This window comes from Buceros rhinoceros, unplaced genomic scaffold (genome assembly GCF_000710305.1).
Source record: "Buceros rhinoceros silvestris isolate BGI_N320 unplaced genomic scaffold, ASM71030v1 scaffold10054, whole genome shotgun sequence".
Lineage (NCBI taxonomy): Eukaryota > Metazoa > Chordata > Aves > Bucerotiformes > Bucerotidae > Buceros > Buceros rhinoceros.
Window position 1 is genome coordinate 47,811 of NW_010408844.1, and position 18,157 is coordinate 65,967.

Genomic DNA, 18,157 nt, shown 5'->3' on the forward strand with positions numbered 1-18,157 from the left:
TGGGGAGGAGGTTTCCAACCTCTTTTAGCCTGCTTGTGGCACCTATGCACGCAAACAAGAGCATCAACATTTAACAGCCCGCAGTCCCCCTATAGCTGATGAACCGAGAGAGAAACTTGCGGAGAGCAGGGCTGTGTGCCCACGCCTGACGGCAAGGCTTGGAGAGCCCTCAGCGTCGGTTCATTTCGAGGGATTCTGAAAATAACCACACTGTCTGAGGGTGTATTTACCGACCCCACCTGATGTTTTACAGCAAAAGTTGTACTTTTATTCTTCTTTGATGGGTCAAACTGTCAAAATCTAATCACGGGGGGTGGGGGGAATGGTGGTGAAAGCCCTGTAGTTACCTTGCTAGAAAAATATGTATCAGAGTAAAATGCATCGTACAACACATTTCAAAATCCGCTGTACAGATTTCTTCTCCACTGATGCATCCTCGGTTATTCGAGTCTGCTTGGAAGAATGCTTTATAAACATCAGCTCTTCTGTGTCTGTTTACTCGGGGATGGAGTTTATGAATCAGTGTTAAAATTGTGGCTATTTTCTCCTAAAAATTAGCCTTGAATAGACCATTCATGCACTTTCAATACCATAAACTTACATACAAAAGGAAGGCGTTAGTCTAATTCCTGGCTTTCTGTCTTTTTGTTCAGCCTAGTAACACACAGTACATGATGACGCACAATTATAGGCAATTAATTCAAATATATGGAAAACAAGAAATCACATCTGCAGTTAATCATCTTGTGCTTTTTCCAATCCAGAATATTTTTTTTTTTTTTGTAGAGGAAGAGAATAAGAGGTATAATTAAATATGACATTTTCCACAAATCAAATGCTTCCTACAAACGTACTGATAACATCCTGGAGCAGCAAAGCTTTCCAAGTGGCTCTAGCGTTTACACGATGCTCATTGGAGGCAGAGTGTGATACCTATGATATGCTACCGTAGCGCAGAACTGTCTCTGCTAACCTGGGAGGTGATTTCACTGTACAACTCCCAATCCCATCAACGGCAAACAAACAAAAACCATCAAAACCAAACAGCACCGCCCTGGCTGAAATAACTTTCCCGATAGGATTGTTCCTTGCATATGCTGAACTGCCGCTGGCACCTACAGTCTATTCATAGACCAGGTCTATAATTTAAGGTACAGGCTCAGAACGAAATTTCGGTCCTTTGGAAGGAAAAGGCAGAACTTAAAAACCTGCCTGTGAGCTGGCTGATGTTTCCCGGATGAATCACATGCCATGCAATTATATCACTATCTGATCTTACGAACAGACGCGTGCTGTCTGTGGAAAAAGATTATAATCCTGTCTCATTTTGTTAAGAGCAGCCCACAACAGCTATTCCAAACAGCATGTTCCTCACTTACGACCAGCATAAGTCCCCTAAAGATGGAGGATCTAAGGAGATGCAAAATCACTTAAGGAAACCAAATGGCAAAATTATTCTTGAACAATTGTCACAGTTAATAAGATTAATGATCGAACTGGCCAGACCCCATTCTTATCACTAAATCCACTGTTAACTCAAAGGGGCATATTCAGGAGGGAAAAATATCCTACTCTGGTTAATAATTAACATGCATGGGCACAACTAAACGGGATCCCAGACCACTCAGAGAAAGTTCCACGGTTGTGTAGATCACTCCAGCACATGCTTTAATCCCATCGCTTTACTGCCCAATACGTTGAAGCAAGGTCTTAGCTAACCATGTCCCAAGCCAGCACGTATCTCCTCTCAGTGACGTGTCAAAGGGAAACAGTCATATGAGCATATTCCCTCTGCCCAGTGACATCAGAAGGCTTTGGCTAGAGCTGTCAACAGAACGAAAAACACAGTAGTACCATTTAGTTCTGGAAAATATTTGGGGATTTGTTACGATTTATTTTCATTAGAGGCTCTTCGACTGTGTTGCACCAAGTCTGCCTTTTTTACCGTGCGTTAAAATGACACAGAGAATGCCAGAACACCGCCACTGTCTGCCAGCTCACCTGCTGCCCATTTCTAGTACGCACCACAGTGCATTGGCCCTCCTTGGTGGGCTGCTTGACCCGAAGCCTGCCCTCCTGCACACTGCACAGCCCAGCAAGCAAACGTGATAAAGACACCTTGTTTGTTATTCTTCATAACAATATGGCTTCATTTCTTTCAAATACCAAGGCACAGACTCCATCTGAATCTGCTTGTACTGTGTCACTGCTGTCTTCTAGGCCATCTTGGACCCAGAAGAAGATAATGTAAACCAGGCATTTCTTGCTAAAGGACTAACCAGAGAATTTTCTTGCCCCGTGCCCCTCCCAGGCAGAGGTGTTCATCAGCTGTGCACCAGTCACCAGAAGGGATAGAGAGAGCCAGTCCGGTCTCTGTACAAGCTCAAATGCTCACTGGCTTCAGGAGAAACATAATCCGTACAATAAACCTGGGTTTAAAACATGCGTGTGAAAGTGCAGAATGCATTAAAATCTCACCCAGAGCCTCAATATCCAAGGCAAAGAGTACTACCCTTCCCCACTTTCAAGTGGGCAAAGTGACAAGAGCTCGAACGCCGCTGAAGTCTGGAGTACCTGTGGTACCCCGCAGTAGTTAAAGTCTTTCAGAGTCTGCGTTTTCCCATGCTGGATCTCAGCATTAATATGCCCTCCACAGGAGCTCCTGGACTGTCAATCATCTTCTGCCAGAGGTGTTGCTCTTCCCCTTGAGAATCCATCCAGTCAACCTCCTTGCCATTGCTTACACCTGGCAATTACAAAAACATGAGGCATTTTACCATATTAGTAAGCAGTTACTTAATCTCCTCACTCGTTCTCTCCAACAGTGCACAAGAAAGATGACAAGCACTTTACGCTACCCTCTGTACAGGGAGTTATACTAAAAACGGGCGGCTCCTGAAGAGCGCCGGTTTGCCGTTAAACTCCTTTGTGACTCATGGGCAGCAGCACATAGACCTCTCCACTCTGCACCACAAGTAACTCTCCTAACAGGGGGAGAGTGGATTCACGCTTCTTCCAGATCACACCATTGTCAGCAGAAAGACTGCTGCTGGATGAAGGAGTCTTCTCCGTTTTACTGGGGTGCTAAGAAATGCTTCCAAGGTATTTCCAGTTCTTCTAGACTGCGCAGAAGTACAACTAGGCGCCAAATTTTTGTGTCTTACTCCATGGAGGAAAGAACTAAATCATCTACAGCTTACATGTTGCCTTCTCTCCCTTTCAATTTCCCCAACTTCCCATTTACTTTCCAGTATATATACATGCGGTAACATTTCTGTCCTTCATATACATGAAGCACATGGGGTGAGGAAGAAGGAGGGCAGAAAAAAACAATCACGAGTCAGATAGCACCTTACCATTTCCAGTGCTCAAACGGACACCTCCCAGAAAAATATTACTGGAGAGTGACTCCTTGTCCCACACAGTCAGTTCTAGGCAGACGTTACGTATATCCTTTGAATTCAAACCACTGAAAGCAAAGGTGTGATTCCACTGGGGGTTCACGCTCTTTTTTATTATGGGAGTTTTGTGTTTTGTAGCTTTGTTGTCATCTGGGAGCAGGTATCTAAGAGAAAAAGAAAAGGAAAATTGAATATGTAGATGGGTTGTCATATAATATTCACAAAGAATTACAATCATGTAGAGAGGCTAAAATGGGGCCAGGACCCCATCTCCCCACTGTTACTAAATTAAGCGTATACCTGAAGTGCATATTTTGCATCTGTACTCTATTTTTGTTGTTCCAATGTCAGTTATCACCAGCAGAAATTGGACTGGGTCTCCTAGCCCCAAGTCATGGGTCTTAACCGCACACTTCTTTATTTCGACAAGGCTAAAAACAGATAGAATCATAAAAATGTTGGCTAGAAGGGGGAATCACCTCGTCCAGTGTCCCCCTCAAAGCAGGACAGGATATTGTCCAGAAAGAAACGGAAATGACTGACAAGGAAGGAACTTCAGCAGGTTAGCATCATTAATTCAAGTGGCCTAAAGCCCTCCTGAGTGCAGAAACACAAATGTCGTAAAGTCTGACAAGGTCTTCACATTTTGCTTTTAGTGGAGAATTCCTTTGGTGAAACTAAAAGAACGTAATACTCCAGTTTAAAATCAGAGGTGCCTACAATTTTTTGTAGCCTGTACCTTCACCTCCTCCAGCAAAGCTAATGGAATAACTATGTTGTTGAATACTGAAGAGTCAGACATAGAAACAAATACTATCACTAGACCTCAGCCAGAATTCCTGTGCAAGCTCTTACTTGACGATGAACCTGAGCTAGTGTACTGGAGGGGGCTAACTGTGAGCTAATTATAGCCAATTATCTCAAGCCAGCAGTGCAGATTAGAATGCTGCAGCACCTCCACTGGTTCATGGCAACTCAACTGTTCATTTGGGTCATGACACAACAGACCAACAGCCCAAGGAAATCCATGTCAACAGCAGCAGACACCGCTGACTAAAGATAGTCCAGAGAACTATTGGCCATGGATTGCTACTGCTCATGTTAAAAAGGCTTTGACAGCATGTTCTCGCCGAAGTCTGTTGCAAGCCCCAGGTGGGAACAAGGCACAGTGGGATGTGACAGTCTATTTTCAGTAAAAGAAAATGCTGTAACATCTCTCAGGAAAGAGAGATGGCGTGGGAGAACAAATACAAATAGTTAGGAAGAATAGCTCAAACTTTTTCTACACGAAGTCTATGATCTTCACGATAGTTTGAAGCACACTACAGGATCAAAATAAATTCTCAGCTCCACCAAGGACTTAAAGCCAGGATATTTTGTACGGTTCCCGTTTAGAAACGCCACTCAAACCATTACTAATGGACTAGGGCATATCTAAAAATCAGCAATACTGAAAGCTAGCATTGAGGGGAAAAAACTGGCAAAGAAAAATGTTTTAAGCTATCCTATACTTCCTAAATTCTAACACAGAATTTATGGTTTTGAAAAATCCAATATAATGAGGCACGCGGGATGATGTTCATTTTATTGAAACACAAGTATAGCCAAAATGTAGCATTTTCTGTACAGCTTGGACTTTGACTGTCCAACACAAAATGCCACTTATCTAATAAAAAGGTGCATATACGTCATACTATGTATATTTTTGTGCACCCACATGCATACTGGCATCTAAGTGACACAGACTTCAAATTTTTTAAAATTATGCATCTTTAAAATCAAACCTGAAAACCACCAGAGCAGAATATTTTAACATCGTCTGTCAAAGGATATTAAATGCTAACAATGAGACACGATTGGAGTTTGAAGTCAGTGACAGACTTGCTGGAAACCCTTGGGGTTTAAAAGTGCTCCTCGACGCTGTAATACACGCCAAAGAGCTTTCCCAGCTAAACCACTAGGAAAAAAAAAAACAAACTCCAAACTAATTATAGCGTAAGAGAGAAAAATCTTCTCTCATTTAGCATATTTACTTGAATCCAAACAGAGTTTCCTCGTACAGATGATGAATTTTCTCATTTGGCATGTTTCAGGTGCCATCCATCAGAAAGCACCTCAGCCTGATGGAGCATGCCAGCTTTTATCGCTGCTGTTTGCAGCGTTACACGGAACCCAAACAGACTTGTATCTTCCTGAAAATAAGTTTCTTATTCAAGATGTAGTCCAGCTAATTCCTTTTAGTAACAAATGTGTACTGTTTCAATTTCCCCAAAATATAAATGTCATCACCAGATCAGGTATCATTTCCAGTGTAAGAACCCTGATTTACAAGTTCTTGTCTCCAAGAGTGATGAATTTTCACCTACCTCTCTCTGCCGACTCAGCGGCAGCATTTTCATTTTTCCGAAGATTATCTGCTATAACAGCGTGCACACTGGCACCGGGCATTCACGTGTGAATGGCTCTGCTTCTTTACTGCGCGCTATTTAAACACAACTTGTGCCTCTCTGCCCTTGTTCCACAGCATCCTTCTCTTACCATTTCAAGGTGCCAGTGACTCTTCAGGACTGACACTCCATGCACACATATACAGGGAAAAAACTGGGTCAGCCAGAATATGATTCAGTGCAGAGATTAAAAAATGGGGAGGAAAAAAAACCACAGACCCTTTCACGAAAGTGTCAGATGTGCCTCCTGATTTCACTGCCGTTAAATTCTTTGCTTCTTTGATGAGGACTTCTAAAATACCTCCAGATGGCATGTGAGAGTCTCCTTTTTTTCCTTTTTTAAAGCTCTTCTTTCCTATACATAGACAGAGTTGCAACATCATCATCATCAATTATATATACACTGCAAGACTGATTTGGAAATGTAAATGGACTTTGCTTGATTTTTTTTCTTTAATTGTCTACTACAATGGGATTAAAGTATTCATTACGAGGAGATTCGGATTCTCTATGGTCGAGAAACTAATAAAGCAGGGACAGAAAAATCACTCCGTATTTGATGAAGAACTTGTCTATGGAACCAGCTGGTCCTTGCTGGACACAGAGCGCCCTACCTGAAGCCCTGTCCAAATACAAGTATTCATGTTGAACACAAAGAACTGCTTGTCCTGTAAGTCCTGCCCTCTTCTCAGAAGAAAAATCACTCCGTATTTGATGAAGAACTTGTCTATGGAACCAGCTGGTCCTTGCTGGACACAGAGCGCCCTACCTGAAGCCCTGTCCAAATACAAGTATTCATGGATTACTGTGCTGGACACAAAGAACTGCTTGTCCTGTAAGTCCTACCCTCTTCTCAGAATCCACTTCCACCACTGGTATTAAGGCAGCCCTACACCATAAGGTGTAAATTCAAAGTGTAAAACGCAGAAATACACCATGTGTATTCCACGTGTGTACACGCTGCTACAGATTCTAAGAGGCTTGTCAGTGGGAATTGTACACACAGATGCCAGCTGAAATGGTAGAAAAAAGATCAGGAGTGATGTTAAAATGTACTAGTTTTAGAAAATGCAGATAGTGAATATCTGGACTTTTCAGAGAGCAATTAGCTTTTAAGAGAGAAAACCTTGGAATTACTGCTAGCGGAGGGAATGTAATCTGACAGAAAAAAAAAGAAAGAAAAAGAAAACAGTCTAATACATCTATTAATCATCACGGCTTGGCTTCGCAGACGAAGATTTGGGCAGGGCTTTCCCCACGCTTACTGCGAGCGCGCTGATGGCTGAAAAGGCCAACGCGGGATAGGCAAGTCCGGTTGCAAAGAGCACAACCCTAATGCCAACAAGCAACGCTGTCACTAAGACAGCGATACCTGTGTCTGGTATATCCGTGTACCCTCAGGGGCTCCCCAGTGATTGCTTTCACTTCAGATGGTTGCCGTTCCTCATGCTACTACAGTGCAAACAGTTAGTAACTATTTTCCCCTGTTCATTGTCGATGAAAATGACGACTTGCCCTAAATCAAATAATATTTTACAGGACTGAATTACAGCAGTAACACAGTAAAACCCAGCAGAGGTAAAGCAGTGTGAAAAAAGAGTGGAAGTGAGGAGACAGATAAGCTTAAGGATAATTAAGCATGAAGAACGAAGTGAAGTCTATTACTTTGACCAGTATGCTGTATATAACTACCTGAACAAAGAACCCACAGACTACGATGCAGACCATTTATTTCTGTGTGGCTGTCCTCAGTCATGTTATCTAACGTCTGAAGTGTTTTTAATTAGGTCACAGCCATGCATCAACACTGGACTGCATACTCCCCTTCTCTGTCATTAACTTCAGTGTAAGCGAAGGGGATGGAGCCGGAGAAACACATTCAAAATTTCCACAGATAAAGACAACTAGCATATTTAAGTGTGATTGCAATAATCACTAATGATCATCATTACTTCATCATAGATGGGGATTTTTAATAGCCAGAGGGATGTCACCATATGCTGCCATTAATGTCTGCTTTACCTTGAAACTGCCCTAGAGGAAGCATTAGGTTTCTGTCGGGGGGAATGTAACGTAAAACAACTGTCAGTTCTCCTTTATATTGAAGCCCAGCATCTGCTGCAACCTCCACCTGAAAAGAAATAAATAAGTCAAGTAAGCAGAAATCCAGCTAAGGCTGATCATTCACCTTCTCCTTTTGATTTTAGTTTTGTTGTACCAATAGTGTTCTCAAACTATCAAGACACACCAGCCCGTTTTCAGATAATTAGACATTCCGGATTGAATATAATCACATTTAGAAAACTTCACAAGCCAGGGAATGCAAGCTCTCAGAAGAATAAAACCAGGCGGCATTAGATACTCTTCAGTGAACACAGAGAGGAGAGAGATACCAGGCATGAATAAGTGAAGAAAGCAAACAGGAAGAAAAACCCCTCAAACTTCTTTCTGGACATAAAAACTGTAGCTAATTTAAGCTGCCATTCAGCCCTTATTTTCCCCAGTTGGGATTTTAGACCATAATTGGTTTCATGTACTTTAGAGGAGTCACTCTTGGAATGGAGGTGTGGGGAACCAAGGCAATGGAAGAGACCAGAGTCCAGCTCTCAAATTAAAAAAAAAAAAAAAAAAAAAAAAAAAAAAAAAAAAAAAAACAAAACAAAACTCATTGAAAGCTAGTGTCCTTTGCTTTTTCTACACAGCTACTATTTCTATATCCTTCTGTTTTAGAAATATTTGAATCTTGCCCAGGAAGAATGCTTTCAGTGCTCTTCAGAGCACCTTGTTTAGAAGAAAATTAAGCCTTCCTGATGAACTTCCGTTTGCATTGTAAGAAGTTGGAAACTAGCAATAGATGCAATACAAAGAGAACACGTTATGTCAGTTCAACATGACTTCCAGAAAAATAAAGTGCAGCAAAAAAAAGAAGTCTTGTACATTTACATTAGAGATCAGGTCTATGGAGAACTCAGCCGTACGCTAACCTTGCTCAGCGATATCCACTAACGGAGGTGGGACCACTCAGATGCTTACGTTTCTGTATGTACTTCAGAGCATGGGAACAAATCAACAAATCCTCCTGATCTCTCCCTCAACAGGGACAAAGCACATGTGTAGAGAGGACCCTCAAGTGCTGAGAGACACACACCAAGGTACCACAGAAGCCTTTAAAGAAATGCTTATAGATGAACGTCTCGTCAGTGACGGTATTTCTCTGAAGTGCATTCAGCTTGTTTCCTGACTGCCCCAGGAACGTCAAAATTCTATTATCAAGAGAAAACAGAACCAAGAGAACCCCAGCAGAAGTACATACAGTGACACGCACAGAGTCAGCACTGCCTTCACCCCACAGACTCCAGGCTAAGGCACTAACCACGCTTGGTGGGGCTATGTCTGTACACAAGGATGGGACAGGTGACGAAGGAATTCTAGGGACAACAACATGGCCCTTTTGAGACTCTGAAGCACTTTTACAGCAACACAGGCATCTCAGCATTGACTCCGAGAAAAACGGTCCTGTCTCCACCACTGTTTGATGCCAGTTGCTACAACAGTGCACAAAAAACCTGTTGTAAGTGGCTGTGGAATAATTTGCGCAACATCCAAATCTTGCCAGTCAGACAGCTCACTTACGGTCTAAACTGTGCAAGTTTAGGGTCAAGTTTGCCATAAAGGCAGCAAGGATTATTTTTTCCGTTCTACTGTTGGACAAGTGATGGTATAAGTTCTTACATCAGGAACAATTCATCAACCTTTCTTCCAAGGCCAGCACATAACATGGCTCTAGACTCTGTCCCCTCTCTTTAACCACAGAACTATTTTCTCGTCTTTCTCCTCTTGAAAACAGATATTCAATGCTTATAGAAGAAACACATTTTAAAGTCTCCATCTTTTCACTAAAGCAGCTAAATGATCCATGACAGAGCAAATAAAATGCTGTAGTGAACCCCAGGAAACATTTCACTGCCAGTCCAGTCTCTATCAGGCAGATAATATGGGAGAACAGCACGTACTGTGCGTGTGTATTAACCTGTGCTCTTTCAAAAATTAAAAATGCAATCATTAATATTTTTTAAAAGTATTATCTTTGCTGATCAGAAAACTTAGCAGCATTTTAAGTTAAGACACATTATTCACAACAACTTAGGAGGCAGACAAGACCAATTCTGTGTTTGCTTTCTTTTTTACCAAAGAACTCATTTAAAAATCCTTTCAATGGGCTTGGAAATAATCAGACAACATCTTCCAGCTGGAGTGTCTGAAACACTTAGCACCTCATTACTTTTGTCCTGAGCAGGACTGTCTTTTTTTTTTTCCTTTTCCCCCCATTGGGATTAAAAGAACTCACCCACATGCACACACAAATCCCCAAAGACTGAAACGAGATTTTGAAGAGACTTCTGCAGGAGAAGAAGGTCTATTTCAGACCAACATTGCATACAGACTACAAGTAAAACAGAGCCTAGGTGTGTATCTTATTGCTGTAGATTAAATGCATCTGTTTTGCTGTAGACTAAATACTGTTGTGTTCTAAACAAGAGTAGCATCAGACACCCATCAGAGCTGTGATGGAGCTGTAGTAGGCATTTCTTCTACTTCAGGAGCAGACCCAACAAAAGTAACTTATACGAAGCAAGCTCGTAAGGAGAAGGGTACAACCCTGGTCTGGACACAGCGCTGACTGAAAGGCGTTTGCCGTCGTTAGCCACTTTCTCTGCCTGGTCTCACCTTGTCTGGACCATGAAGGAAGAGCTGATGGTCACCCTTAACAACAAAGCTGAACTAGGGAACTGGGAATGACCTTCCTTGCCACTTTCAAAGTGTGAGGTGTGTAAGTTTTCAAAGAAGAGACCAATTTCCTTTTGTACGTTCTGGCAAATTATGTACTGAAATCTAAACTTGTGACAGTTTAGATGTAAGCCTCACAAAGGGCTATACCTAGAAATTAATTATACAGCAGTGAGATCCATCTCCCCCTGAAAGGCACAAATTAAACACTCCCTCCTAAAACCCTGAACATAACGCTATTTCCTTTCAAAATAATGAACACAGAGCGAGCAAGTCAGAGTCTATTTCCACATCACTTGCAGTAAAACCTTGGATTTTTCTGCAGCAAGAAAAATACACTTTCTGAAATGGCAGTCAAACCACTGGAACTTCTGGGGATTTTGGCTGCTGCAGGAGCAAGAAGGCAGAAGCCTTTAATCCGGTAGTTTACAACAGCTCTTTGAATCTCTTCCAAAAATAAACACCTTTGCTAAAGCAGAGAGTGCCCTGGAGACAGAATTCACTCCATCCTTAGTAAGTACAATGCAAGTTGTTTCACAGACCAATTGATTTACTTGCTGAGAAAAAAGCCTTATGTTGTATCTCCCTAATTAAGGTGAATAAGAGATTAAGAAGTCATTTTGTCACGGCTGAAAAGCATGAAGTACTTTGAACTGAAATAAAAAAGATCTATTTCTAGAATAAACTGTTAAGGGTTGGATAGGGGGATGTGGTAGAAAAGTCCTTTGGTTTATTTTAAAAATATCATCAATTTCTTTACCGGGTCATTTCTCCACTATAGTTTATTACAAGATGAATCTACAGTTTATTTAAAAGGGGGTTTTTTATTTGTTTTTAAGTAGCTCATCACATGTAAAGTTTTCATGAAGACTTTAAAACCGGTATGTTTTGATTGAATAAAGAACAAAGGCATTTTTATTACCAAGTTAGGCACTCAGTGTCATCATTTTATAAACACTTTCCGAAGGAAAAATAGCTAAGCCTTGCTAAATTTGCTTTGCACCACTTTCACTAGCCCCTGGAAAGCCTTACCTTGGGCTGGAGCACAAACCACTCATCGCCCTGATTTTCGAAGTTCCAGGAATCAAATGGAATTTCCACCTCCCCAAGGAAGCAGTTGTGTCCAAATCTGTCGTAGTGCCAGACAGAAACCTGCAGGGTTCTGGTTTCTAGTTGTGTGTGGCTGATGACATACTACCAACAGAGAAAGAGAAAGAGAAACTCTCAGAATAAGCATGAATAATAGTTTCCGTGGAGCCTTTTACAGCTCTACCTCACAAAGCCCACAGCAGCTAACAAATGAAGCATGAAAGAGAGATTTGTTTTCTTTGCAAACAAGATTGATAGCTGGAAAGCTCATAATGCTCATGTTAAACCTAACTCTTTTCTTTGAGTATGAATCTAAGAGTAATTAATGTTACTATCATGGCTGTGGGTTTTTTCTGTATTGTTTACAGAGTATTTATAACTATAAAGTAAGTTGGGATGCTTAAAGCTATGATCTTGTTAATTCCTTAGAGGTTTATGTAAAACAAGCAGATGAACGTCAAAGCTGAGTTTGTCCGAAGAAATCCCGCTGGTTCTTTCACCCCTAAAGAGAGCCTGCTGTACACTACTATCTAGAAAGAGCATCCTCCTATCCTTCTCAATCGGATCTTTGTAACTTTCAAAAAATTGTTTTGAAAACAAGTAAAACTGTAGCTGCAAAGCATTCACCAAGCGTCTCAGTCTTAATAAGCATTGTTGGTTTTGAAAGCTATTAAAAACCTCCTCTGAAGAAACATTGTATTCTAGCGAGTACACGGAAAATTATAAACATCTGGAATTCTAGCTCCACGCTCTGCTTTTAGTAGAAGGCCCATTAATTCCCTGAAATTCACCCTTCTCCTAGTCTTAGCTGAGGAAACCCAGATGTTGTCTTTTGGCATCAAGAGTAACATCTGGGTGCAGACACAGATCTCCGAAAGCTAAAACAGTCAAGTCAGTGGGCGAGCCACACGAGTAGGCTGTTTGCGTACAGATCTGTCCACAACACTTAATCCTAGATGCCAACAGTTCCACTCTGGCAGATACCGTATTTAGCAACAGTAACTCAAAGAGGGAAGACACAGATGGATTTAATTATTTTTCTTCTCTAACAGTAGTAACAGCTGGGGAGAACAGACGTAGCTCTTGCTTACCCAGCCACAATTCAAGTGAGCTGTCTTTATCACAGCTCACATTTTTAGCAAGCTGCTGCTAGGTCCTATCCTAACCAAGTCCTCTACTAGCAAACATGTGTAGTGCTATGTTCCTTGCTAAAGAGCATCTTAACTTTTTTTTCCCCCTTTCCAGTTCAGGCAGGTCTTAACTTTACTACAAACCATTTAAAAATGAGGTTATACAAGAAACACTCCCTTGGCCAGCAGTCTGGCCAGACCGAGTGAGTCTAAGTCTGCAAAATGGTTTTGAAGCCAGGTTAAGCCGAGTATACTAGCCAGGGAACATCTAGTAGCATCTACTATAAGAAACTTATTTAAAACGTCACTGAAATAATAATTAAAAAAATTATATTCAGGAGAAACTAAAACGAGTTTCTGGCCTTATGACAGCCAGCTGGGATAATCCTCATCCATCGACAGGGAAGGGGAATCACCAGTAGCCTTGTGGTCCAGCTACCAGGCAGGCAGTGAACTGGGCAGAAACTCTGCCATTCCCACCTCCAGCGCAGAGCCGAGGAAGTGAACGAGCAGCTCATGAGAAGCGTGAAAGGGTTCAGCCTCTGTAGTGAACATGGGTAAAAGGCAACAAATGAAGATGATGGGCTCTGTGCTCCACCACGCCTCAAAGAAGTAATCTGTCATTGTCTTTTGCAATAGAAAACAATCTTCATCACAGATTTTTAGGGACGCGGGCAGTGAAGCTGTTGTTTGCATTATTTTTTAAAGCAGAACTGACTTTGATAAGAAAAACTCTCCAGAGAAACTCAGGTTTTTCTGCAAAAGTTACTTTGTCTTCAAAATTACTTAGTTGGGAAGTTTTAATCTAGTTCTATTTTGGCATCAGTTGCTAATGTAAGACTTAGGAAAATCTTTAAGGTGCTTTTAAACACCTCTGAGCTCAGATTAGACAGAAACATCAGCAGTTCTGAAAGAGATTTATGGGAACTAATAGAAGTTTTACTTCTAAAGGGAAGAATCAATCAAAAACACTTCCTCAGTGCTGAAAGCCAGAAATTACAACTCATAGGATTAGTAGACGGCTTTGCTTAAATACATTCCTTTCGAGGCATCTCTTCCAAATTCTAATCTCCATTCTGGAAAACTGACAGAAAACACCTGTGAGAACAAGTGGAACATTCACCACAGCCTGAGAGACACACAGTGTTCTCACCTTCAGCGTTTCATTAAATTCTGGATTGGTGCTGTTACTTTTAATTTTGGTCTTGCGTTTACTTTGGCGGGACTTATCAGGCAGAAGGTAGGCTTTGACGTATCTGCAGGTTGAGAATTAAATTGTTAGCAAGGAATAAAAGTGACCAGTTTGAGCAAGGCTGCATCAGCAACACATGCAAGGAAATTAATTTTTGCGTCTAAACAATGTACACAGAGAGTATGTGAAACATGGAAGGGCATGGTCTTTATTTATAAACCCAGCAATGTGATTCAGGTAAGATCAGAATAACAAAAAAGCAAAGCTAGATTAATTTACTAGTCCTCAGAAAGGCGAAAAGCTTTCCTAAGCTTTTTCCCTTTTGTAGGATATGATTACGGACTGGTTACATGTGAAAACACATAGAGTCCAAACACAAGAAAATGAAAGACTTCATACCTTGCATACGATAGGATCACACGTGGTTAGAGACATGAATTATTACTCCCTGATGAGGAAGTTTGCATATTATACTGAAAATAATACTGAGAAGCTCAGAAAACCCGGTCCTTGCAAAGTTAATCTACGGATGCATAAAACCAAAGTTATCTCTCGCCCTCCCTCCAAAACATCACTCTCCTCATATACTTTAGTTTTGATTCTAGAAGAAATCAGCTCAGCCTCTCTATTCTTTCCTGTTTTCTGCCTTTTTGCAGCTATTGCTATCAAACAGGTCGATAATTAAAGCGATCTCATTGTTTCCGCAGAACAGGCACATGTTGCCCTAAGAAACATCTTGAAAATTCACTTCCCACAGGGAATCAAAACCAACCATCACCAAAACACCGGCTTGGAGCAACAGGATCCTGGAAGTTCTGGGGCTCGTATCACAACCTTAGGCTACGTCACTGCACATGACGTAGTGGAGGACACCCCTAGCAAAGCCTCAAAGGAAATTGTTTTCTGTGCTTACGGATCAGTCCTTTGCTTCTTCTCATCTGCAACGGCCAGGTTTCTGCAACTTTTTACCAGGATGTTGAGGGCACCTGTTTTATAGCTGTAGTTGATGTTGAGAAGGATTTCTCCGCTGACCTTCACGTTGCCATAGTCACCAGTTTCACTATATACACTTAGCATGCTGTTAATGCTAGTCTGGAGGGGCGGAGAAAAAGGAATTAGAGGCTTAAACAAATTACTCATTTACAGTATCTGCCTTTTTCTTTTTGTATAGTCATAGCCTTGAAATATTGTCACACTGGTTAAGTTATGAAAACAGATATAGAGCAGAAATACCACTTCCTTCTATCCATCATAAAAGGGAATAAGAACTGGAATTAATAACAGCTTAAACGTCTAGACAGTTGATGCTTTTATATGCAGGACTCAAACCTATTTATAAATATGACTAAATCTAAATAACCACTATTTAATTCCTGCATGAACTGAAGAGCTGATAGGCTATATAAACTGCAAGCTCACATAAGTTCCAAGAAATTAAAAAAAAAAAAAAAATAGCCTTTCCGACTGATTTTTACTGTCTCTCATCAGACAACTTCTGACAGAACCACTAGAAAAAGTTACAAGGATGCTTCCAATAACAGACATGGTGTAAGTTTGTTTCAGGTGACACCCAACTGTCATTAGTAATTCTAAATGAATAAGCAAAATTCTATATCCACCACTTCAGCAATTTTTCCAAAGCCAAACAAGCTTAGCAAAAACCCCACAAAATTTTCCACAGCAGTGTAATAGATCATCCCACAATCTCTTTTTGTTTCACTCACACCATACGGAGCATTGTTATGAGGATTTCCTCTTCCAAAAGGTTTCAATTAGGAAAAAACTAAATATTTTTTAAAGAAAACCAGAACAATACGCACACTGCCAGAACCAAAGACATTGAGAAAAATGGTGGATATTTTCTTTAGAGTCATGAAGCAAAACTGTTCAAAAACATATATAACCTCCTAAACCCGAACACAGAGGAACCTTGCAAGACACAGGCATAGCCGTCAACACAGAGGGAGAAAAGAGAGAGAAACATTAAAAGCAAGAGAAGCAGACGGTTCAGGAGAACTCACAGTATCGCCATCTGTTTCGGGCACATTTAAATACGTCCATTTTCTGTCACAGCCTTCGGGGGAGTTCTTTAAAGAAGGCGGTGCAAAAGGTCAAGAGAAAAGAGAATTAGATGGCTGCAGTAAGAAAGAACAAGCGCAGTGGTAAATCTTGGTCTGTGTAGGCAGGAATAGGAAGTTTGTGTTGCAAAGACTTAGCAAGCAAGAAGGAAAAAGGTGTCACCAAATCAGAGAAAAGCTCAATGTTTTCCATATAGTTCAAGTATTGAATAACACATGGTTCAAAGTAACTAAATAGAAATGAAGTACCTGCTGTATCAAAATAAACAAATTACATTTTAGAACCCCAACTTAGCAGGTGTGGGTTTGTATTGGATTGTGTTTGAATTTGTCCTCATTAACACCTGCAGTAAGCCAATTCTCATTTAAGCTCGCCAAAAGCTAAGCATTCGTGTATTTGCAGGATTGGCACCTTTGTAAAAAACTGCCGTTTCTCTGTGGAGTTTGTAAGAAGATAAAAATGCACACGTTTTAAACATATCAATCTCTGGGGAAAAAAATTAGAGTAATAGAATATTGGGGGAAGCATTTCCCCTCCTTTGCTTGCTAGAGCAGTATCTGGAAATCTCACCAACGAGCTTGAGGGAAATTACATCTTGATCTACCTCCTTCCTCATCAGTTGCAGGGAGAAGGGAAGAGCACAGTCAAGAGGAAGAGCCACACAAAAAGAATCAATCTGTGGCAAAACTCAGCTCTCCACACACCTTCCCTAAGGGCGCTGCAGCACAGAAAGCTGGAGGGATAAGCAGGCCTGTGTACCAACAGACACCAAAACCCAGAGCAAGCAATCATCATCCGTCAAGTATATTTTATAGACCACGTAGGAACAATAAAGGGCAAAAAGGTGGGGGTTTTGTATTTCTGTTGGCCTTCTTTATCCACAACTAAAAAAAATAAAATTGCTTGTCCTTTTAATCCTTTGTATAACTGGCTGAAATTCCATGAACAGAACTCTTTAAAACTACTGGAGATTTAGCAACACACACCAACAAATGTGTCATATTTCCTACTATTCCTAATGAGCCTCGAGCTAAATTGCAGCCTTTACCATTTAAGCATTTTCGTCTCTAGCACACATGAAAACGGGCACCGCTAGTGAACTTAACAGGCCCACTGTAGGCAACAAAATGCCGAAATTATCCCTGCCCATTCGAGCGCCCACCTCAGAGAGCAAACAAGGTTATACCGACACAAGGAGGGGCATGAGTTGCTCTGTACTGAATCCAAACACTCTTTTTCTTGATCTTTAGGTAAGCAGGTGGTGAGGGGTAAATGATTGCGGAAAAAAAAATAAATCAGAAAGTCCTCAATAAATAGAAGACCTCCAACCCTAGAATTTAGGCAAACACAATTTCTAAACTGCCTACAAACAACAACAAAAAAAATAGCACAAGTTTAATAGAAGCGTTTGATATACTTGACATTTTCCCCCACAGACTCTGCTCTGCCGCATTTATACATGCTAAACGTAATGTCCTTAAGAATCCTGCTCATTTTCCCTTTCATAAGTAGTAAACAACCACCACATCCGGAGGATCACAGAGCCTCGTTTCAGCACCTCACTAAGAATTGTTTGTTTTTCATCATATCTTATCGCTGCAGTGAGGCACTGGAACGGTTCAGTCTTACTGATGTGACACGTCTTGACAAGAGCTCATTAATATGTTTAGGAGATGAATCAGTGAGGGAAAACTAAATACACGGTTCATTTATTAGCTTTGGGAAAACACAGAGGTGCAGTTGAGATAATGCTGAGATACAGTTCCTGTTCCAGGGCACTTTCCATTTTGATTTTTGCTCACAGGTAGATTTTTGCTCACAGGTAGATTTTTGCTCACAGGTAGATTTTTGCTCACAGGTAGATTTTTGCTCACAGGTAGATTTCAAGTACCTTTTGAGATTTCTTCCTTTACCTCAAATGCTCGTTATCAGAGAACTCATACTGTACTTGAAATTATCATATTTTTTAAAAACCCCATGCCGTTAGAGCCTACTGTTCATTAATAAAATTATTTCAATGTAACTTCATAG

The 18,157-nt window shown here is 41.0% G+C and overlaps 1 protein-coding gene across 1 annotated transcript in view; it reads right to left on the reverse strand.

Moving 5' to 3' along the window:
* Positions 1-2,603: 2,603 nt before the first annotated feature.
* Positions 2,604-18,157, reverse strand: part of SYTL5 (synaptotagmin-like 5) — a 51,925-nt gene continuing 36,371 nt past the window's right edge. The window contains exons 10-17 of the mRNA XM_010135012.1: positions 16,069-16,134; positions 14,961-15,139; positions 14,009-14,111; positions 11,669-11,830; positions 7,871-7,979; positions 6,068-6,203; positions 3,357-3,565; positions 2,604-2,746 (exon numbers count right to left, since the gene is read on the reverse strand). Of these exons, the coding sequence (XP_010133314.1) occupies positions 2,604-2,746; positions 3,357-3,565; positions 6,068-6,203; positions 7,871-7,979; positions 11,669-11,830; positions 14,009-14,111; positions 14,961-15,139; positions 16,069-16,134 (1,107 nt within the window). The remainder of the gene's footprint in view (positions 2,747-3,356; positions 3,566-6,067; positions 6,204-7,870; positions 7,980-11,668; positions 11,831-14,008; positions 14,112-14,960; positions 15,140-16,068; positions 16,135-18,157) is intronic.